Genomic DNA, 25148 nt, shown 5'->3' with positions numbered 1-25148 from the left:
TATAATATAGTAGTTATAGTGCACCTCCAGGGTATTATACGGTATAATGGTATAGTATAGTAGTTATAGTGCACCTCCAGGGTATTATATGGTATAATGGTATAGTATAGTAGATATAGTGCACCCCCAGGGTATTATACGGTATAATGGTATAGTATAGTAGTTATAGTGCACCCCCAGGGTATTATATGGTATAATGGTATAGTATAGTAGTTATAGTGCACCCCCAGGGTATTATACGGTATAATGGTATAGTATAGTAGTTATAGTGCACCTCCAGGATATTATATGGTATAATGGTATGGTATAGTAGTTATAGTGCACCTCTAGGGTATTATACGGTATAATGGTATAGTATAGTAGTTATAGTGCACCTCCAGGGTATTATATGGTATAATGGTATGGTATAGTAGTTATAGTGCACCCCCAGGGTATTATATGGTATAATGGTATAGTATAGTAGTTATAGTGCACCTCCAGGGTATTATATGGTATGGTATAGTAGTTATAGTGCACCCCCAGGGTATTATATAGTATAATGGTATAGTATAGTAGTTATAGTGCACCTCCAGGGTATTATATGGTATAATGGTATAGTATAGTAGTTATAGTGCACCCCCAGGGTATTATACTGTATAATGGTATAGTATAGTAGTTATAGTGCACCCCCAGGGTATTATACGGTATAATGGTATAGTATAGTAGTTATAGTGCACCCCCAGGGTATTATATGGTATAATGGTATAGTATAGTAGTTATAGTGCACCCCCAGGGTATTATACGGTATAATGGTATAGTATAGTAGTTATAGTGCACCTCCAGGATATTATATGGTATAATGGTATGGTATAGTAGTTATAGTGCACCTCTAGGGTATTATACGGTATAATGGTATAGTATAGTAGTTATAGTGCACCTCCAGGGTATTATATGGTATAATGGTATGGTATAGTAGTTATAGTGCACCCCCAGGGTATTATATGGTATAATGGTATAGTATAGTAGTTATAGTGCACCTCCAGGGTATTATATGGTATGGTATAGTAGTTATAGTGCACCCCCAGGGTATTATATAGTATAATGGTATAGTATAGTAGTTATAGTGCACCTCCAGGGTATTATATGGTATAATGGTATAGTATAGTAGTTATAGTGCACCCCCAGGGTATTATACTGTATAATGGTATAGTATAGTAGTTATAGTGCACCTCCAGGGTATTATATGGTATAATGGTATAGTATAGTAGTTATAATGCACCTCCAGGGTATTATTCGGTATAATGGTATAGTATAGTGGTGGTAGTGCACCTCCAGGGTATTATATGGTACAATGGTATAGTATAGTAGTGGTAGTGCACCTCCAGGGTATTATATGGTATAATGGTATAGTATAGTAGATATAGTGCACCCCCAGGGTATTATACGGTATAATGGTATAGTATAGTAGTTATAGTGCACCTCCAGGGTATTATATGGTATAATGGTATGGTATAGTAGTTATAGTGCACCCCCAGGGTATTATATGGTATAATGGTATAGTATAGTAGTTATAGTGCACCCCCAGGGTATTATACGGTATAATGGTATAGTATAGTAGTTATAGTGCACCCCCAGGGTATTATACTGTATAATGGTATAGTATAGTAGTTATAGTGCACCTCCAGGGTATTATATGGTATAATGGTATAGTATAGTAGTTATAATGCACCTCCAGGGTATTATTCGGTATAATGGTATAGTATAGTGGTGGTAGTGCACCTCCAGGGTATTATATGGTACAATGGTATAGTATAGTAGTGGTAGTGCACCTCCAGGGTATTATATGGTATAATGGTATAGTATAGTAGTTATAGTGCACCTCCAGGATATTATATGGTATAATGGTATAGTATAGTAGATATAGTGCACCCCCAGGGTATTATACAGTATAATGGTATAGTATAGTAGTTATAGTGCACCTCCAGGGTATTATATGGTATAATGGTATAGTATAGTAGTTATAGTGCACCCCCAGGGTATTATACGGTATAATGGTATAGTATAGTAGTTATAGTGCACCTCCAGGGTATTATATGGTATAATGGTATGGTATAGTAGTTATAGTGCACCCCCAGGGTATTATATGGTATAATGGTATAGTATAGTAGTTATAATGCACCTCCAGGGTATTATACGGTATAATGGTATAGTATAGTATAGTAGTTGTAGTGCACCTCCAGGGTATTATATGGTATAATGGTATAGTATAGTAGTTATAGTGCACCCCCAGGGTATTATACGGTATAATGGTATAGTATAGTAGTTATAGTGCACCCCCAGGGAATTATATGGTATAATGGTATAGTATAGTAGTTATAGTGCACCCCCAGGGTATTATACGGTATAATGGTATAGTATAGTAGTTATAGTGCACCCCCAGGGTATTATATGGTATAATGGTATAGTATAGTAGTTATAGTGCACCTCCAGGGTATTATATGGTATAATGGTATAGTATAGTAGTTATAGTGCACCTCCAGGGTATTATACGGTATAGTATAGTAGTTATAATGCACCTCCAGGGTATTATATGGTATAATGGTATAGTACAGTAGTTATAGTGCACCTCCAGGGTATTATACGGTATAATGGTATAGTATAGTAGTTATAGTGCACCCCCAGGGTATTATATGGTATAATGGTATAGTATAGTAGTTATAGTGCACCCCCAGAGTATTATACGGTATAATGGTATAGTATAGTAGTTATAGAGCACCCCCAGGGTATTATACGGTATAATGGTATAGTATAGTAGTTATAGTGCACCCCCAGGGTATTATATGGTATAATGGAATAGTATAGTAGTGGTAGCGCACCTCCAGGGTATTATATGGTATAATGGTATAGTATAGTAGTGGTAGTGCACCTCCAGGGTATTATACGGTATAGTATAGTAGTTATAATGCACCTCCAGGGTATTATATGGTATAATGGTATAGTATAGTAGTTATAGTGCACACCCAGGGTATTATATGGTATAATGGTATAGTATAGTAGTGGTAGCGCACCTCCAGGGTATAATATGGTATAATGGTATAGTATAGTAGTTATAGTGCACCTCCAGGGTATTATACGGTATAGTATAGTAGTTATAATGCACCTCCAGGGTATTATATGGTATAATGGTATAGTATAGTAGTTATAGTGCAGCTCCAGGGTATTATACGGTATAATGGTATAGTATAGTAGTTATAATGCACCCCCAGGGTATTATATGGTATAGTATAGTAGTTATAGTGCACCTCCAGGGTATTATACGGTATAATGGTATAGTATAGTAGTTATAGTGCACCCCCAGGGTATTATACGGTATAATGGTATAGTATAGTAGTTATAGTGCACCTCCAGGGTATTATACGGTATAATGGTATAGTATAGTAGTTATAATGCACCCCCAGGGTATTATATGGTATAGTATAGTAGTTATAGTGCACCTCCAGGGTATTATACGGTATAATGGTATAGTATAGTAGTTATAGTGCACCCCCAGGGTATTATATGGTATAATGGTATAGTATAGTAGTGGTAGCGCACCTCCAGGGTATTATATGGTATAATGGTATAGTATAGTAGTTATAGTGCACCTCCAGGGTATTATACGGTATAGTATAGTAGTTATAATGCACCTCCAGGGTATTATATGGTATAATGGTATAGTATAGTAGTTATAGTGCACCCCCAGGGTATTATATGGTATAATGGTATAGTATAGTAGTGGTAGCGCACCTCCAGGGTATTATATGGTATAATGGTATAGTATAGTAGTTATAGTGCACCTCCAGGGTATTATATGGTATAATGGTATAGTATAGTAGTTATAGTGCACCCCCAGAGTATTATACGGTATAATGGTATAGTATAGTAGTTATAGAGCACCCCCAGGGTATTATACGGTATAATGGTATAGTATAGTAGTTATAGTGCACCCCCAGGGTATTATATGGTATAATGGTATAGTATAGTAGTGGTAGCGCTCCTCCAGGGTATTATATGGTATAATGGTATAGTATAGTAGTTATAGTGCACCTCCAGGGTATTATACGGTATAGTATAGTAGTTATAATGCACCTCCAGGGTATTATATGATATAATGGTATAGTATAGTAGTTATAGTGCACCCCCAGAGTATTATACGGTATAATGGTATAGTATAGTAGTTATAGAGCACCCCCAGGGTATTATACGGTATAATGGTATAGTATAGTATAGTAGTTAGTTATAATGCACCCCAAGGGTATTATATGGCATAGTATAGTAGTTATAGTGCACCTCCAGGGTATTATACGGTATAATGGTATAGTATAGTAGTTATAGTGCACCCCCAGGGTATTATACGGTATAATGGTATAGTATAGTGGTTATAGTGCAGCTCCAGGGTATTATACGGTATAATGGTATAGTATAGTAGTTATAATGCACCCCCAGGGTATTATATGGTATAGTGTAGTAGTTATAGTGCACCTCCAGGGTATTATACGGTATAATGGTATAGTATAGTAGTTATAGTGCACCCCCAGGGTATTATACGGTATAATGGTATAGTATAGTAGTTATAGTGCACCCCCAGGGAATTATATGGTATAATGGTTTAGTATAGTAGTTATAGTGCACCCCCAGGGTATTATATGGTATAATGGTATAGTATAGTAGTGGTAGCGCACCTCCAGGGTATTATATGGTATAATGGTATAGTATAGTAGTGGTAGTGCACCTCCAGGGTATTATACGGTATAGTATAGTAGTTATAATGCACCTCCAGGGTATTATATGGTATAATGGTATAGTATAGTAGTTATAGTGCACCCCCAGGGTATTATATGAGCAAGCCTGACTCCTACCACCACCAAACATGGCTAAGCCACCTGAGCAAACCAGACACTCACCAACGAAACAACAGCCAACCACCAAACCAAAAACACCAACAGATGATAACCAAGGCCGAAATAAAGGCGACCACAGAGGCAAACAGAGAGCGGTACATTGAAGAATGGAGAAACGAAATAAATAACTCCAAGAAACTCACTGTGTACCAATCCCTACAAAGGGACTACACCATGGCCACCTACCTGGAGAGAATACGCCACCCCAAGCACAGACAGACCCTGAGCCGGTACAGACTGAGCGCCCACAAGAGATAGAGACGGGGCGATACAGGCAGATGTACAAGCCACGGGAGAAGAGACTGTGCCAACACTGTGACCAGGGGGTCCTAGAAGACGAGACTCACTTCCTGCTACACTGCACCAAATACTCAGCTGTGAGGGCCGTCTACTACCAAAGACTCTCTGCCCACATCCCAGACTTCATATCTGCAGACGAGAAGAGGAAACTCTACATCCTACTGGGAGAAGAAGAGGCCACTGTGGAGATCGCTGCCCAATACGTGTCCAGCTGTCACCAAATAAGAGGAAGATGAGACTCCACGGACTGTTATATTTATCCCAATACACCCACCCCACCCCACCCCACCTCCCCTCCCCATATAGCAGTCACCAACGAAGAGGAAGATGAGACTCCACGGACTGTTATACCCCAAACCAACCGCCCCACCCCACCCCACCTCCCCACATAACGGTCACCAACGAAGAGGAAGATGAGACTCCATGGACTGTTATACCCCAAACCATATATTATAGTAGTTTTAGTGCACCACTAGGGTATTATATGGTGTTTGGTATAGTATAGTAGTTGTAGTGCACCTCCAGGGTATTATATGTTATAACGGTATAGTTCAGGCGTAGATATATGAGCAGGTATAATAACATATAATGTACTTACTGTATATAGTAGAGACCTTGTTCCTAAACCCCAAGTACTAGTACCCCAAGGCTATGATGACACACTTACAGCATGAGGACAGTACCAACCAGACACATGGCATGTACCTCATTGTAGTATAGGACAGATGGGTAGATATGACTACTAATGGTATACTGCTGTATTCTATGTATACAACACTTTAGTACTATCCATAGCTGCCCTACCCATTAGTAGTGATAGTATTAGACACATTTTATACAGTACTCCAGTCCCTATTATCCTCTGTAATGATGGGTGTTGTACCTACAAGTAGCCTCCACCTCATCTGGGGTACCCCTATCCCCCTGACTGTACCCTGCAGGTGCTCTCTCCTGCTCCTCATATCATTCTAGCTATTATAATTGATCTGTATAATCTGCAGAATCTCATTACTGATGCAGTGAGAGGATTACACATTAATATCAGATTATAGGATGCCATATACCCTATATACTCCAGAGGACTCTATGGGGAGTGTGGTTCAGGGATAGGGGGGTGGGCTCCAGCTGTATTACAGATGCTAAAAATTGGCCACATCACAGCCATAGACACTGCCTTAAAGCCAGACCCTATGTTGGAGTATGAGGGTGTTCCTGTGCTAGCATATGACCTGCATATATCTATGGTAAACCTTCACTTGCACATTAAAGGGGCTCTCTACTTTTTAGAGTCTCTTTTTGTTAAATGGAGCCATTAAATATAAGCTGACCCTTAGTCACAATGCTGGTTGAGTCAATGATCCACTGCAATCTGTCCAGCAGCAAGTGTTCCACTCCCTACAGCGCCATCACAGGCAAAAGTAGGTATTACACTATAGACCAGGGGTAGGGAACGTACGGCTCTCCAGCTGTTGAAAACTACAACTACCAGCATGCATACTGGCTCTGCTGTTCTGGGAACTCCCATGGAAGTGAATGGAGCATGCTGGGAGTTGTAGTTTCACAGCAGCTGGAGAGCCAAAGGTTCCCTACCCCTGCTATAGACTGTCCAGGTAATGTGCAATTAAGCGGAGTCCTCCAGAGAGAGATGTTGGCCAATAGAGGAGGGTCCAACCCTAGGACCCCCAACAACATTTACAACAATCCCCAATGATCCTTAATATGACCCATAGGTTAAAACTGTCCTGTGTGAACTTCACCTGACCATAGAAGAAAACAAATTCCGTGTGGCTGATCTTCCTGGAAGCCTTTAAGTGGTTATGCCACGAAAAATTGTTATCTTCTATAAATTGCTGATGGATAGAGACTACTGAGACCCCCACTGTTCTTGAGAATGGGGGCTTTTTACTCCGATTGTGAAGGCAGCTGAACCCCTTCGTAGACACAGACTTGTGAAAGGGAGTGTGGACATATCCAGTGTTATTTCTGGTGCTCCCATTGAAATGAATGGAGCTGGGGGCTTCTGCATTCATGGTGGGAGTGAACACTCTCTGGTTCTCAGGATCGGTGGGGCCTCTGTGGTCAGACATCCACCAATCGGTAATTTATTCTCTAGGTTATAGATAGGATACATTTTGTGTAGCCCGTCCCCATTAGCAGAATCCAGGCCCAGTCTATAGAGCGCATGTGCTGATGTTTTGAGGGATCTCCCCCATTACATGTGAATACCCATTATATAAGTAAAGGGTTAAAATAGGTGACTGCGACGCTATTTCCTATTTAGGTCAATGTACAATTTGCACACTTCCTACTTGTGACACAGACACAAATGTATGTGTGGAAGAATATGGAATATAATGGGTTGCCGTGGACAATCCCGCTGTTTGGTGGTTACTATAATTTCCATATGTATCCTTCAGTACTACATCAGCAGATGGCCGGCTGGTTGGTTTCTTCACCCCCACCTTTTATTTAACTCCTTCTGTTCAAGACACAAGACTTGTGGTCAGTATCTGTGCTGAGCCCCCAACCCCTCTTCCTTTATAATACACAGATTAGGGCCCAGGATCAGTTTTGGAAAGCTGCAGATAACCCACAATTAAAGATGCAGTCTAGTTTTCATATACTCTAAAGTTACCTGAGAATAGAGGGTCTGTTCAGGACCACCATCTATAATTCACAGCAGGAGGAGACTGGTTACTATGATCATCTCTGTGGAGGACCCAGAGTCCATGCATTACCCAAACAACCCATTGATTTCAAAAAGCACTCCGCCATACTGCTTTTCTCCTGCGGAGACGCTGCAGAAAATCTGAACCCTTGCTGTCAGTTTTTCCATAGTCAGGATACACTATGGAGTAATTTATTTTGGGGGATTTTCTAAAGTAAATAACTCCTTTAAAGGGGTTGTCCCATCACAAGGATCCTATCTATACTGCTTGTTAATGTGGATGTAAGACTTTTCCTAAATACACTGCTTCAGCAAAACTGCTTTGTTTGTCCACTATCTTACTTTATTCAATTTATTGTTGACACATCCCTTGACTTATCTGCTCAAAAGTCAAGTGATGTATCTGCTGCTCTCAGGGGGGAGGGAGGAGGGGCTAAGTGCAGGGAGCCAGCCTGTGTATCTCGCTATTCCTGTGTCTACACCACGTGACCTAGCTTCCTGCTGTCAGATAGGGGAGAGGAGCGGCTTTAATTTCTGAACGTCTTCTCTTCTCCCAGTTATCAGGTTAGCTAATTCAATTGTGTTCATTATGGCAGAGACAGGCAGTCTCTGTATGTAACACAGAATGGAGTTGCTCCTGCCTGTACTTCATAGTCCAATATTGTGCATATAGTGTTTTTTGAGGACCTTTGATCACATCACAGGCCCTTCAGCCGCCCCATAGGATCACGCTATGCGGTGAGCGGAGCTAAATGGCAGGTTGCATGTGAAACCCCACCCACCAAATGATGCAAGAAACCAGGAAGAAAGAAGATTTTACAGTAGTGAAGACTGGTGAGTATGCGACGTGGGAATACCCCTTTAAAGAGGACCTTTCACCATTTTGCCCACAGGCAGTTCTATATACTGCTGGAAAGCTGACAGTGCGCTGAGTTCAGCGCACTGTCTGCTTTCCCGGTCTGTGCCCGGTGTGAAGAGCTTACGGTCCGGTACCGTAGCTCTTCTATGGTCAGAAGGGCGTTTCTGACAGTTAGCCAGAGACGTCCTTCTTCACAGCACAGCCAATCGCGCTGTGCTGTGAGAGTTGGGAGGAACACCCCCTCCCTCCCTGATAATGCTCGTTTATGGACGAGTACTGCGAGCAGATGGAGGGAGGGGGCGTTCCTCCTGGCTCTCACAGCACAGCGCGATTGGCTGTGCTGTGAAGAAGGACGTCTCTGGCTAACTGTCAGAAACGCCCTTCTGACCATAGAAGAGCTACGGTACCGGACCGTAAGCTCTTCACACCGGGCCCAGATCGGGAAAGCCGACAGTGCGCTGAACTCAGCGCACTGTCAGCTTTCCAGCAGTATATAGAATATATATGCCACAGTATATGCCTGTGGGTAAAATGGTGAAAGGTCCTCTTTAAGGCTGAGGCTTCACATTCCAGAACTCCAGCTTTTTTTGTTGCAGATTTTGCTGCGTTTTTTTTTTTTTTTTTTTTTTAAACCAAAGTCAGGCATGGATTGAGCAGAAGGTAGCAGGATAAGAAGCTTTCTAGACATTTCCCATTCCTTTTGTAGCCATTTGTGGCTTTGGCTCAAAAAAAAAAAAACACAGCAAAATCTGCAATAAAAATAAAAAGCTGTCTTTCTGCAATGTGGATTGGACCTTTGGCCTCTTCATGATCAAGCACAGCCGCTATAAAAAAAATACAGTGCTGTGCTTGATATTGCAGCTCAGCCCCATTCACTTGTGTGGGACTGAGCTGCAAACATACCATGTGGCAGATGAATGTAATGACATTGGTCTGTGAAGTGGAAGCTTCTAGCGGCAGATCTGTGGGGGACACCATTGATCAACAAGGATAAGTCATCAATATTACAATAACTGAAAACTCCAGGACATGACATTTGGTTGCTATGGGCGCCGACGCTACCCCTGAAAGACACCGGCTTATTCAATGGGTGTGTAGTACATGGTTTTGCAAATAGAAGTGGACTTGCTGTTGATGCACTTTCCATAGACCCCCATGGAGCATAGACTACATCACATCACCAGGGGGCGCTATCAGTTCCTCAGATTTTCCTGTAATACTTGCACAACCTTTGCTGATCTACATTGACATAGATCAATAGATCAGAGCAGGAAGTGTTGTCATGGGGACAGCAGTAAGTTTCATATCTCCTCTTTAGTATCCTATATAATATGATTTATAAGATCTGATATCACCAGATCATAACCTGCAACCAATAAGAGAAAAGATCAATAAACATAAAAGTGGCATTTTTAGAAAACTTTTATTACCATTGAACCATTTTATATATTTGGATGTGGAAAAGGTTTATGACGTTCTCAGAAGTGAAGAGATCTGAATGCTATGACGCCAGGGGAGAGATGGTTTACTGTACACAGTAGATTTAGACTTGGTACAAGCCCAATGAGACAAGCCAGAAAGATTTTGGTATTGGGGGAGGGGGGTTCCTTCATTCCCTTGCAGAATTAATCCAGTTTACAGGCTGTGTTCACCTTTGAGCACCAGATTCCTGGTTATGTACAGATACGCAACTTTATAACCAGATTATAACATAGTGAAGACATTAGATTACTCATTTTACAATGATCCTGAGTTACATTTTCACAATTCTGCTGGTTGTTGTTAGAAACAGTCAACATGTTTGTTGTCAGACATACCCCTAAGGCCCCCTTCACACGGGGTACGGATGGCAGATTTTGGTTCTGATTCTGATGTGGCAAGCCGCGTCAGAATAGGGTCAAAATCCGCCTGCCACAGGACTGTTGCGGCTTCCGACAGTCACGGCTTCCTGCTCTGGAGTAGGCCCAAATGAATGGGCCTTGTCCAGAGTGTGCTGCCGTGAGGCAGACGTCGCGGCTCAATGAGCTGCGGAATCCACCTGAAGAAAGAGCAGCTCGCTTCTTTTTACCGTGAGCAGCAACATGACGCACACGGAAAAAAGTAAGCTAACGATCTACATAGACCACCATTGTGAGGAGGCGGATTATGACGTGGATTTTGCGCCAAAATTCGCCCCCTCTTGTAAAGGCTGCTATTGCCATAATTTAAATCAGATATGAAGCCTGATGAATAGTGAGTGCAGCTCTGGAGTATAAAACAGGATGTAGCTCAGGATCAGTACAGGAGAAGTAATGTAATGTATGTACACAGTGACTGTACCAGTAGAATAGTGAGTGCAGCTCTGGAGTATAATACGGGATGTAACTCAGTTTATAAATATCGCAGTGTACAAAGTTAGATGTAAAATGGTGTTCAAAAGATAGACACACCCATGTTGCGGAAACGTAGCTTTTTTGCCGATTTTATTGCGTTTTTTTTTTAGCCAAAGCCAGGAGTGGATTGAGCAGAAGGGAGAACTATAATAACTTACTATATATTTCTCATTGCTATTGTAGACATTCTTGGCTTTGGCTCTAAAAAAACAAACAAACTACACAATCTGCAACAAAAAAGCTGCATTTCCCCAACGTGGGGCCGCAGCCTTAGGGTCCATTTACATGGAGGAAAATGGTGAGGAATTTGGTATGGCATTTTCCACGCTGAAAACAAAGCCTCCCATTGATTTCAATGGGTTCTTCTAGCTGTTTTTTCTTCTATTGGAATTTTCCGCTGGTGGAAAAAAAAAAGCTAGCAGAACCCATTGAAATCAATGGGAGGCTTTGTTTTCAGCGTGGAAAATTCGACACCAAATTCCTCACCATTTTCCTCCGTGTGAATGGACCCTTAAAGGGTTTTTTCCAGAATTACACCCCTGTCCCTGGGTTATATCTGCCATTGCAGCCCAGTTCCACTGAAGCAAATGGAGCAGAACTGTAACAGCACCTCATCCCCCAGATACCAACATGAGAGAACAGGTGGGGTAATGGGCGATGTTTTATGTAGAAGACAATCACAATGTAACACTCTGTAATCCGGCAAATACCTGCCCTGAGGGTCTCTGAGCCCCTCCCCCCCCCCCACACGGTGTGTTGTTACAAGGCAGAGCAAGTGCAAACCTTTAATCCAGTGTTTCATCATTGAGAACAATGACACAGTACAACTTCCTTGGTTTAAGCTGGGGATTTGGCTCAATGAACCTATACTCTGGTACAAAAATACATTCACAGAGGGCGCTGCGCCCGGGACCTCTGGGAACTTATTCCACATTTTTACTGGAAGGCCAGTTTACACGCAGAGGTTAAGCTTTCTGGTTACACTTAGGTGGAGGTCGCCTCTGTACCCCTCGGCAGCTCTCTCGGCTTTTAACCCAAGTTCCATAATCCACCAAAGGCATCCGTGCAGCCTCCAAAAAGAGGCAAATGGGTGAAGTGTTGCGCTGCGTTGCATTCTATGGCATTGGATGATATGGTTCCAACGTATGGAATGATAAAATTGCATGAACAATCTGGTGCACAATTTTGGCAAGAGAACAGACTGTTAAAGGGGAAATCCACCATATATGGACTGAACTTCTGTTATTTGACACTGGTTGTATCTGACACAACAGCCATGGTGGAGCACCACTAATTCTAATGGCTCGCCGTTGAGACGTGTTTAGAGATTGGCACTGCTCAGAAGTTTCTGTAAAAGGTGTTTATCCTGTAGCACCATGCCTCTGATATATCAGAATATCATTTTGGGAAGAATACCCCTTTAACAAAAGACTGTTGTACATATTGGTCATGGTCTTACTATTATGTATATAATAGTTCACAGAGGACAGGTCACTACTCCCAAACTGTATCTTCAATACACGACTACAATTCTAGAAGATCAGCTCTTACGACTCTACATTGCGCTGTTCCTCTATTATCCCTCCAACAAATTTAAGAGTGTTACCAGCTTGAGGTGTCTCACTGTCCAGTCACTGCTGACTTGTATGCAGAACACATCCCTTTGCCTGGTTACACCCATTTACAAATTTAGTCAGCTTTTCCAGGAGGAATGACAGAGGAATAACTCTACATGGAGTTAAGAAAACAGATGCACTAGTATTGTAGTACAATGGATTATTGTGACAGGGTCTCTTTAAGAGGATGACTATGATGGCAGGGCTCTCCTTACAGTCGCCATACTCAATTGAGTGTCTGAATATTGTCCTCCTGCTGACTGTAGTACAGGACAAGGGTCTGAGTCTCTCCATATATAGCCTCAGTAGGTGAGGGTTGATATCGGGCACTCGAAAGTCCGAATAGACAACACGAGTCTAAGTGGTTGTCCAGGATTCAAGAAAGCCGTTTTTTTTTTTTTAAAACCTAAAGACCGTGCCAGCTGTGCCCATGGGTTGTGTTTACTTGAATAAACCGCAGTACCCAGCGCAACCCTTGGCCAAGAGTGGCACTGTTCATGGGAGGAGAAAAAAAAAAAAGAAGAAAAAAGCAGGCTTTCCCAGATAACCTCTTTAAGGCCGGGGCCCCATGTTGTGCATATTACTGTATCTGGAAAGTGGATGGGATTCTGACTAATCCCATCCACACATTGCAGAAAAAAACCTGCAACTGAAATGCTTGTGTTTTTGTAAATCGCAGCATTTTCTGTATGGGTATAATAGAGGCAAAAAAAAGAGAACTCTGCAGAGTTTCTGTGAAAAATGTGATGTGTTTCCACAGCGATTTGTTGCATTGGGCCTTAGCCTTAAAGGGGTTTTCCACAATAAATAATTGATGATCTAACATTAACATAGGCATCAATTAAGGATCGGCAGGGGTCTGACACAGGCTGAACAGCTGCAGGATATGTGTGAGCACTTCAGTACTTACCAAGCACAGCGCTGTACATTGTAGCTCAGACCCATTCACTTGTATGGTACTGAACTAGGATCAGGCCACGTGACTAATGAACGTGAGATCACGTGGCCTGCGAAGTGAATGCATTGCTCAAGAAATATCACTGCTGCTTCAACCAACTGCGGGGTCAATGGGTGTCTGGCCCCCATGGATTTTTAAATGATGAGATATCCTAAAGATTGCTCATCTATTAAACATTCTGGAAAAGCCCTTTAAGAGAGTATCCCATACATTTGTGACTCTCACCATTATCTCTATGTCAATGTGCACAAAATTGGAGATGTATTGAATGTTGCCCTGACAAGGACAGGAGACCTAGATATGACAGCAGGTCCAAGAGTCTGGGTGTCCATGGCAGGTCTTCCAGATGGAATGTGGTCAGGAGTGTATGGCTATGACCATCCCTGGCCTTCCATAGTAGCAGAAGAGGCTCCAATGCTTGGATCATGGACCAATGTCCTTGGCTATTAAGTTGGGCTCATCCCAAAATATGTTCTACCAATGACCAAAAAGGCTTTCACACCAAGGTTTGTGTAAATCCAGCACCGGCTTCTCTGCAGCAGCACAATTTCAAGGAACAAAAGGCTTAAAAATGTATATTAAGGGTCGGTATGAGATCAGAAAAAAAGTCTCTCCTCCAGAAACAGCGCCACTCGTGTCCATGGACATTATGTGGTAATGCAGCTATGTCCTATTTAAGTGAATGGTCTAAACTGCAGTACCCGACCCAACCAACAGCGGTGCTATTTCTGTGAAAAATAAGGCCAACCTTATTTGTCATCTCATACAGCCCCTTGAAACATGCTGAAGTACATAGGTCCCTAATAAGACACACATATATTAAAGCAATTAGTACAAAAACTCTGGGGAGTCAAAATGGTCACTTGGGAGTGTTAAAAAAAAAAAAATTTAAATAAAAAGCCCAAAAATGATAAAATTATACATATGGCCGGTTATACCGGATTTTCCATCGCTTCGACCGGACTCTGAAAAAGAAATACATGATCATTAAAAACAAGGAGGAGGTGATGTAGAGAACCACACACAGGCTCATGTCTATGTTCGAGAAGCCGAGCCCCAGGAAGCTGACAGACATCTTGCCACCTGCCCGATGCTCCGACATTTTATCCTTCTCCATGGGCTTTTGTATTAGTCTATTCATGAAGTTAGGCCTGGGCTGGTCACGAGGCTTGTTTTGTCTGTAGTCGGGGCCTCCTCCGGGATCCTTGGTGTGAAGGTGGTCGTTCTTTCCGTCCTCCGATTCACGACGGTCACTGTTAGGATCGGCGTACTGTAAGGAGATCTCTTTGGCACCATAGTGGCGCTTCAAGAAGGTGAGTACTTCCTTCTCATTCCAGTTGTGCAACCCGTTGATCTCCTCGTGACAGGCGGGGCACAGGACAGGCGTTGGCCACTCTACCTTGGGGCTTTTTGGATCCTCACTTGGAGCACCTGTAGGGAGAGTGGTGAAGAAGGGATATAAATGGATGCCCAAAATTATTGCACAATTGTAATGTTTTCCTACAGCTCTGAATATGGCTACTGGGGCAATCTGCCGATTGTCGGGACACACTATGGCCAGGAAGACGCCCCCCTTGCATGGGTAATAATCAGATAAATGGTCGTCCATATAATATGAGGATGGCTCATGTCCTTTACTATGACCATGTGCCCCAATATGATGCACAGAAAGGGGCTGTCCCTTTTTTGTTAGAAGAGTTCTCTGTAAGTAAGCCAAGACCACCAAGAGCCGTAACCTACTAAACAACCTGCCGATAAGTGATCTACTCCCCAACAGCGCCACTACTGGAGAAATGCAGAAACAATCTACAGAAATAACATGGGAAGAGAACCTGGCTGTGTGAATGTACATTAGGGAAGCGTTTGGCAAAACCAGGTCACTACTAACTACTTCCACTATGGTCCTAGGCACTGACGGCATTCACCAAAATCTGTCCCATAGACGTGACCATACCTAACATGTCATCCAATCCTACCTCAACGCATTAAAATTCCACAGCATGTCACTTTCTGACCACCAGCAGAGGGCGCAGTGCTAAATTGTGGCAGAGGCAAGTAATGTGAAACTGCAGCACAGTGTGTGATATATATATATATATATATATATATATATATATATATATATATATATATATATATATGAAGAGCTCAACGGAAAAATGGCCTAAGTCCACATTTTGTCATATTTCAAATTATTACCTAGAAAGCTTCTTTGTACCTCGTTCTATACATTGGGTTTACAAGGTACCTAGGATTAATGACCTAAGTCCATATATTTCAATGCAGAAGAATTTACATTCAATGGAATAATGGCCTAAGTCCAATACAAACTTACTTACTTCACTCTCGTTGGTCATTTTTTCATTGAAATCGTGACTTCCGGTCTGTTGTTTATATTAGTGTAAAAACTTTGTCTTATTGTTTAAAAGGCTCTAAATCGACTTTTGCACATATTTAGCGCCGAAAAGGGAGGCAGGCAATTATTATTCTTCATCGTTTAATAATAGTAGTAATTAATTAATAATATTAAATAAATAATATTTATACATGAAGCTGCAATTTTTTTAATAAATAATACAATTTATGATTAGGATTAACGGTGTTCATTAGCTGATTACATTGGATAGATATATTCCACAATAATGCCCGTTTGCTTTAGGCTAAAACTTTAAATTTCGTTTTTCTCACAATATTGATTTTTGGACTTAGGCCATTTTTCCGTTGAGCTCTTCATATATATTACACACACACACGTTCTGTGTCATTGTAACATGTCCTGCCTTGATGCCGACATCTTTTCATACAAGCCAAAATTCACACTGTGCAGCTATATAGGGTACAGTCTCCACTGGCTAGTTATCTGTGCCCTATGGAGCCCATACAGTCACCTTTCCTCTCACTACTAACCATATGTGTACTACACCCCCCTCCCCATCTCTATCCAGCTATCTGTGTAATATCACAATGCCCCGCCCATTGTTGTTGCCAATTCCTCTGACTCTTCTATAACAGAAGCATGGATAAAACTGGAGCAACTTTTCCCAAGAACTCCACTTACTTTGTGTGGCTCCTATCATTCTTCCTGGAAATAGGAGTAAACAGACAACTGGGCGTTAACTTTTCAAACGGGCAGTTTCAGACTGAAACTTCCAGGTGGAATGGGACGTTTCAGAGAAGATGCTCCAGATTTGGAAACACAATTTCATGTCGGAGGTGGTGACAACTTCTTTACGGATAGGTTTTCCTGCTCCAGCCATGTCAGCATGTGACACAGATACAGCAGGTGAACCCCTCATGGCCAATGTAAGAAATAAAGCAACGACTACTAATTATTTTAGTCTGGAACTTTCTTGGTATCTGGACAGTAGGGGGAGCCCTAATGGAACAAGTGTTGGGCTTCATACACACGGCCTCTTCTGAGAGGGGCTCCGATACTCCAGTCTATGGCTGTGTTATCAGCTGTGCTGGAGTTTGTCGCAATGTCTGTCTGAAATCGGCTGACAACAAAATCCTGCATAATGGACATATTACACAACAGCCACTTACCAGTCCCCATTATAGTCAATGGGATACATCAGACTCCATGTGTCCCCACTATTTTAGAAGCCCACCTATCATTTGTTCTGGTCCTACAACAGATAGGCTGACACCAGTGTGAACCTAGATAGTTTGTATCTAATGTGTATTGTGATGTAGACCAACACAGTGAGCAGAGCCTACATGAGCAGTCCTGTCTGTACCAGTCTCTACTCACCGGCCAGTCTCTTATTGACTACATTGTGTTTCCTCCACAGCCAAAGCACCGCCTCGTCCGCTGTCTTCACACTGTCCACCGACTCCTTGGCCATGGCTTCAAAGTGCTGTGCACATTCTCGACATCCAAAAAAGTCCCTGATATATCGTCTCAAGGTTTTCAGCACTGCTAAGGCGTCTCCTTCAAACTCTAAAGGAAAATGGAGTGAGTGAAAATACTGCAAGAATCTGCCATAATCATCTTCAAATACAATCCCTAGGTAACTATATTTTATACAGACCCTTGAGAAGAGGAAATGCAGGTTCAGGGGCTATGTTAGATATACTTTACATTTGAGAACCAAAATAAGGTTTGTAAACGGTGCAGAGTATTTTACGATTTATGTATACTGCTCCCGTGTAGGCCTAGGCATCTCCATGGTCACAGACCACAAACAAGCCCTGTGTAGTCTGAGATGACTGCAGGATCTAGATGCAAAGCTGGACTTCAAAGGGTTAACTGTATTAGAGACCAGAGTCACCCCATAATTTAATTTATGTTAAAGTAAATATATTGGGGGAATTAACTTAAAAAAAAAAAAAAGCATGTCCGTTCTGTGGCACAAAAATAGTATATCTTAGCATACTGTCATTTGCGTAAAAAATGCGCTACTTTCCATTTTTTGACCTGGAAGTGGATGGAGTACAAGGCAGCCTGGGGAAGACTCACCCCAACACAATGGAGTAGTTCTCAATCTTGCAAGATGTTCCTTTTACTAGTTCAGGTGTCAGTGGAGGAATGGATTAAGACTGGCAGCAGAAACTCCAGTCTTGAATTCCCATACTATGTTTTCATGTATCAATACTGACTGACCTGGTGTCTTCTCCATTCACATCTAAAGCTGCATTCAAGTACAAATACAAGTACAGTACGTTATGGGAGAACATGACCATTCAGAGCAGGGGTCCTCAAACTACGGCCCGCCGAGCACATCTGTCCGGCCCGCCGGCACCACCGGCAGGCGCGCATTTATAATGAAGCTCCTGGGGAGCTCGGTCCAGGCCATGTAGCGCGCTTCACTTCACCTATTGGAGGGCACCGCTCCTGATGTCTGTGCGACCTGCTCTGCCTCCAGTGTCCGCCTGTGTCCTCCTGTCACATCGCATGTATACTAGTTTGGTTTAGTGCCTGCTGACTTCCTGGATCCCAGACCCTATCTGTGCCCCCTGAAGTAAGCATTATAATATCTTACTGTAGGATTAATAACACCTCAGGGGGCATTCACACTTGTGTTTGGTGTGTGCATTCCACTGGGTCAGTTTTAAAGGGATTCTACCATTAAAAACTGTTTTTGTCGTTGACACGTCAGAATAGCCTTAAGAAAGGCTATTCTTCTCCGCACCACCGTTCAGTTAAAATTCAGTTTTCTGTCGGTATGCAAATGAGTTCTCTTGCAGCACTGGGAGCGTCCCCAATGCTGCGAGAGAACTCTCCAGCGCCACCTCTATCTTCTTCTGGAACGTCATCTTCATGCGTCTTCTTCCAGTGCAGGCGGTGAAACTTGTACGCCTTGGGCCTCGCTCAGAGCCGACTGCACATGCCCGCGGCCTCAAGAAAAATGGCCGCTTGCACAGTAAGTAAGCGGCCATTTTCTTGTGGCCTGTGGGCATGCTCAGTCGGCTCTGCCTGCACCAGAAGAAGACGCATAAAGACGACGTTCCAGAAGAAGTTTGAGGCGGCGATGGAGAGTTCTCTCGCAGTATTGGGGATGCCCCCAGTGCTGCAAGATAACTCATTTGCATACCGACAGAAAACAGAATTTTAACCAAACGGCGGGGCAAAGAAGAAATCGAAAGGTAAGAGAAGAAGAGGCTTTCCTAAGGCTATTCCTATGTGTTATCGAGAAAAAAAAATGTGATTTTAATGGTAGAATACCTTTAAACTATATTCCGGCCCTCCAATGGTCCGAGGGACAGTGACCTGGCCCACCTTTTAAAAAGTTTGAGGATCCCTGGTTTAGAGTCAGGTTATTTGGTTGAATGATCGGTGGCCGTGCAGTATTTTAACTTTGGGTGTGAACGGAGTAGAAACAACACTGGTATAATATTAGTAAAGCTAAGAGTGACCCTTCCATTACTGTAGGTGTAACTCTGCTGGTAGTTGTGTCTTCTGTGTGTGCAAGCAGCTGCGATGTGAAGTGTCACAGTGAAATGCCACACCGCTGTACCATACTGGCCAGCACTGGCACATACAGCGGGCAGCTTGTCTTCCACCTAATGGCTTGGCACTCTGCCACTGCCCACTTTACTCGTATCAATATTTAACATGCTTGCAGCGGTAATGTTTTGCTGAGTCTTATCAGGAATGGACGAGGGAAAGCCGAGCCGGACAGAGAGGATCAGGATTCGAGAACGGAGGTGTGGGTTTCAACGGAGACAAAATAGGTTTGATGGGAGAGATAGGGAGATGGCCAGCTGAAGGCATGAATGAGGGACTGTGGCGGCCATATTGTGCTATACCATCTGCTGGAACACTGCCCACAGCTATACAGTGTCCAGCCAAACACTGACTGTTATGAGGCCATTTCCTAAAAGGAACACTCCAGGCAAAATGGACACTGTGTTATACCTAGTGCAGGGCCTGAGCGGCATGCTTTCTTTAGCGACATGTGACATGCTCCATAGACATAACAGTCATTTCTGTCTGGAGTGTTCCTTTAAAGATCTGGAAGATGTTCCTCTATTGAACCATCTCTAAGCTATATGTGCTATCCAATATGTGGTATCCAATATGACTGCTGATCTTAAAGAGGAAAGACTTTCTATCACAGCCGTGCGCTCATATGTCCTCCTGTGTGACCAGAGCATATTACTATAGGGTTTAATAACAGCCCCCCGGCGGCCCCTCTCCATCATGTCACACATAAATAAGACGCCGGCTCATAAGATTACAGCAGATTAGACGCCAGTATTAAGACAGGCTTCAAAACAATTTTTAGAATCAAAATTAAATCACCAAATCACTCAAAACCCAGAAAAAAAATGTAATTTAAAAAGAAGAAAAAAAAAAAAAAAAAAAAGATGAACATCAGCGCAAAATAATGAACATCTTTTCCTGCTAAAAACCAGATTAGATTGTCATGAAATATTGAGTAACGGTGAATTGTCACAGGGATGGGCTGTTGATTCTTAGAACAGTGGGGGTACCAGGCAAGCATAAAGGGGTATTCCGATCTGCCATCTACTGGGGGGAAGTATCCCCAGAAATAAGGAGAATGGGGTCCCATATATATGCCCAGTAATAGCAGTGTACTATCTGCAGCAGTCCTATAGAATTGGTTTGGTAGTCTGCATGCGCCAGAATATCCCTTTAACGTGCCCATAACATGGCAGATGTCAGCTGGCTACATTCACCACTCTCTATTGTGGGGGCCACAAGACTATCCTTGGCCAAACATGGCCCATTCTTTGCATCTCCACATTTAAAAAGCCATGGGGATATAGATATTTTATGGCAGACAGGAGGTGTATAAAAGTCATAAATCCTCCGACTGTACTGTCATGGTAGGGTTATAAAGTGGTGCTCTGTTGTCCATCACTGTTATTTGGTCCAGCACACGCCTTCCTGCGCCATATCTGACCTTAGTAGCCAGTCAGTAGCCCAGTGACATATGAGAGTGACATCACCTTTCCTGTGACCACTAGTTGCCATGACAGAAATGTGAATAGCTGCCTACAAGTCCTGACCTCCAGGGTGGGAGTTACGGACTCAACCGATGTCGCTACTCAATACTTTCTCCCAGTCACCTCTATGGAGCAGCTTCATTTGGATGTTTCCACCGTGGTGGTCAGAACCAGATATTCCTGTATCGCCCATGATGGGAATAGCCAAGCGACTGTTTGCTATGGGTAACAGGCCCTTTTTTTCTGCAAAGTGGTCCTAAACTTTTGGAAGCAGATTGGTTGCTTCTGGGGCTAGACGAACCCCTGACCTTACATGAGCCAGCAGTAATGCCGCCTGTCACTGCAGCCATTACCCACCAGCACCAGCCACTGTCTGAGGGTTAAGGAGTTAAGAGACAAAATGGCTCATTTTGTTTTTTTCTTGGCTAAGTCCCCGGCCAGATCTTGTGCTGACATCTGCCATGTATCATCGTATAATCCTCCTTTTTTCCTTCCTCACAAACTACCGCAATTCTGCTTCACCCTAATCTGTAAAGTGGACAATAACCATTAAACCCGTACCTGGTGGCGGGAGGATTAGCGGCAGGCGACAGGCTTTTTACTCGATGGGATTTAAAGCAAGATATAAGGAGAGGGGGAAAACCTTCCCAAGACATAATCCACAGACTAAAAGTGACCCAATTCTCTCATCGCAAGGAGCGCTCGGCAGATTTCGGCTGCGTTGGGAAGGGGCCGACGAGAAGTGCGAGACCGCTAACAGGACGGCGCCGAGATTCACACAGCGACAGCCAATAGTAGCGGATCTGATTATAGGGAACTGACTTAACCCTTTCAGGCTTGTTGCCAACCAAGTACAAACCTCACAGATACAATACAAGCACGGACGCCTGTGAGGACAAGACATGGAATAATACATGACATCTCCGCCTACCGTGTACTCTGTATCACCTGGCATAAAATACCACCCTTGGCCTGGGTACATATCTTAGATTTAAGTGTGACACACTATGGAAACACTGCAACAGAAAGACTTCCTACTCCTATTCACTTCAATGGCAGCTTTGGTCAGGATAAATGGGAGGCGGAGTTTTTTTGGGTAGTCTACTGAAAATTCTGTCATGTAATCCTAGCCTTATGGTTGTGTGTTAGCACCGCTCTACCAAGCAGATTTGATATGAAACATTGTCAAAGTGAAAGGCCCTGTTCACACCACCATTTACTGAATCCATCACAGGACTGACATTACAGTGCCCAATGGACCCCACTGACTATTATAATTCTTTCTGTCTGGTTTCCATTATGTATCAGTCATTCTACCACGACAAAAATACATTTCCTCTGATGGAGTCTGGTGTGAACAGGGCCTAACAAGCTTCAAGAGGACCGTTCAGTAGCCAACGGGTTTGTCAGACCGAGGACCCAGGCTAGGTTCACACTTGTGCCAGGCTGTTTGTCATTCAGATCTACCAGGGGAGAGCCCATCTGCTAAAAAAGCGGAGATGCAGAAGTGGTGTTGAATCTGCAGGGGTCCCAGTTGTCCCTGAAAACCCCATTTACAGACCTCTTGGGCACGTCTGCATCCTAGTAGTGTGTGACTATATGGATTATTAGATTTCGCTATATCTCCTGAACATTTATTATTATATACCAGATTAATGTGATAATCTGGCATGGATCATAATTTTTTTACCATTCCGGATTATCAGGATTTCGGATCACCGCTGGATTATTGGAATTTTACTATATAAAGGTAAGGTATTTATTATAATTGGGGGTCAATTGTATAATGATTATATGGCATATAAGTGTCCTCAGACTATAAAGGGGTGGGGGGCAGCTCTTATAGGACTACAAGTAGAATGAGCAGAGAGATGCAATAATCCAGACTGACGCCATCTTCAGGATTTTACAGCAGGCATCTATCAGCTCCCCCTGACGTGGCGCTCTCCTGACCCTCTCCTACAATAGCCAATATCAATTCAATTATCGACATGCTATTTTTTAGAGGTCGCACCTTTAAGGGCGTCCCCATAACTCAGGGAGCCAGCGCACTGTCGATAAGAATGCCTCGGCCTGTTGCTCTTAATGGCTTTCTGTGTAATCAATGAATAACAGTATTTCTAAAAATCAAATAATGAGAGCGGCCGGCGCTCGCTGACAGGGCCGTACATTAGCGGGGTAGTGGTCTCTTAGTGCTGGTGATTCATGGCAGCTCCTGGCTGTAGCGGGATACTCTATGGAAGGTTAGAAGGACTCCGCTCACCTTCCTGTGGCCACTGGTATTAGATAAAGATGGATAAACAAAGAGCTCAAACTGGCTCACAGCTATTCATCCTGATCTTCCCATACACATGCATGCTTGGCTGAATGGGCACAGAGAGAAGGGAACTAGTCAGTGGCAGACACTTCAGACAGAGCATTTATCCTCCATAGGAAAAGGATTAAGTCATTAGAAATCCAATAACTACCATCAAGAAAGTGGTGACACCGCAAGGTGTTATTCAGTGAGGATTAGTAGTGGTAGTTTTCAGGGACTCACATCCCCGGGTCATGTGATCTGAATCAGCATACTGTGTGTCACCCCCGCACTCACAGGTAAATTACCTGCGAGATCAGGAATCACATGAACCACGGATTGTGAAGTCACCAGAACCAGTGGGTTCACCATCAGCAATCCCCGGGACCAGGTCAGTCCCTGCTCCCCGGACAACCCCTTTAAATTGTCAGTAGAACTACCTGAAATGGGCGGGTCCAATGGCCTTAACGCCACATCTGCTCTGAGTCAAACACACAGCTGCAGGGCTCGGTACAGTATTCTACATAGCTCTTTCTTGTATCAGTGTATCTGGCTGTAACTCCACTAAACTGGAGGTTTGTTCAGGCAAGATCACTAAATACACAACGTTTCCTTTTCCTTCTCCGATTGCTGGGCGGTAAGGAACGCCCCCTCTGACAGTACAGAGCTATGGATAAGTACTGTTGGTGGAGGCGTTCCTCACATCCTAGCTAGACTGTCAGGAATGGCCTTCTGACAGTGGGCAGAAATTGGTGCTGAATCTAACGGCACCAATATCTCCAGACCTGGGGAACATAACAAGAAAGCCAACAGTGCACTATCAGCTATCCAGTGGTATATTAAACCGCATATGTATGAGGACATGAAGAGTCCTCTTTAAATAATTTACTTAAAGGGGCTTTCCAGGGAGGATTTGTATATTTACTTCCCTCCAGGTTCTATGACAGATGAACCACAGGATACTGGGCTGGTTCCACTCCTGGGTCAAGTGCTCTGCTCCACCCTTCTGCTATGTACGACGGGGGCTTGCTGAATACATTATTATAATAGCAAAGCAGCCCCAGGTGGTGGAGCAACTTGGGTCCAGGTATTGGTTCAGATCATGTGACCCAGGGTAAGAATGAGACCAGAAGGTTCAATTGCAATAGAACTCAGGTAAGTACAGAAACTCTCCCCAGAGTACCCCTTTCAATATTAAAGGCCGTCCACTTACCAGTGTTTGCCAGAGCATCTGGTTGTTGCGCAGCTTGTACTGAGAGACTGTGAAACAGCTTCCAGAGGGAGCAGGGGTACCCTCTCAGCTGTGTCCGGCTTCCCTGGCAGCCTACCCACTCCACGTGGTTTGTGAGGTAGATTCCAGAGATCTAGAAGACAACATGGTGACATTACATGAAAACCTGCAACCAGTCTGTGCCAGACCCCTCCTATATCCTGATGGCTAACAGTAAAATCCCTTTAATCCAGAATTCATGTGATCCATTAGGTTCTGGATTACTGTCCGATCCTCATTATTAGTGATGTACTGAAGAGAGAGTCCGACCCTTCATATTGTACGGAATGAACCAATATCACAGAGATCTCTAGTCAATCTGATCATGAACTCACCCGCATTTTGTTGTTGACCAGGTCCAGGATGGCGTCATAAGGGATCTTGTCTAGCGGCATACTGACAAGCCACTCCTGCAGTGTTTCCAGAAGTTTGACCACATGGGGGCGCCCTGGGAACAACTGGATAAAATATTGA

General features: G+C 43.2%; 1 protein-coding gene across 1 annotated transcript in view; it reads right to left on the bottom strand.

Annotated features, from left to right (window-relative positions):
- Window positions 1-14402: 14402 nt before the first annotated feature.
- QSOX2 (quiescin sulfhydryl oxidase 2) overlaps window positions 14403-25148 on the bottom strand; it is a 29562-nt gene continuing 18816 nt past the window's right edge. Inside the window, exons 9-12 of the mRNA XM_075259508.1 lie at window positions 25010-25132; window positions 24618-24768; window positions 17447-17635; window positions 14403-15123 (exon numbers count right to left, since the gene is read on the bottom strand). Of these exons, the coding sequence (XP_075115609.1) occupies window positions 14609-15123; window positions 17447-17635; window positions 24618-24768; window positions 25010-25132 (978 nt within the window). The 3' untranslated portion in view covers window positions 14403-14608. The remainder of the gene's footprint in view (window positions 15124-17446; window positions 17636-24617; window positions 24769-25009; window positions 25133-25148) is intronic.

This window comes from Leptodactylus fuscus, chromosome 11 (genome assembly GCF_031893055.1).
Source record: "Leptodactylus fuscus isolate aLepFus1 chromosome 11, aLepFus1.hap2, whole genome shotgun sequence".
Taxonomy (NCBI): Eukaryota; Metazoa; Chordata; class Amphibia; order Anura; family Leptodactylidae; genus Leptodactylus; species Leptodactylus fuscus.
This window is presented reverse-complemented; position numbering and strand designations above follow the sequence as displayed.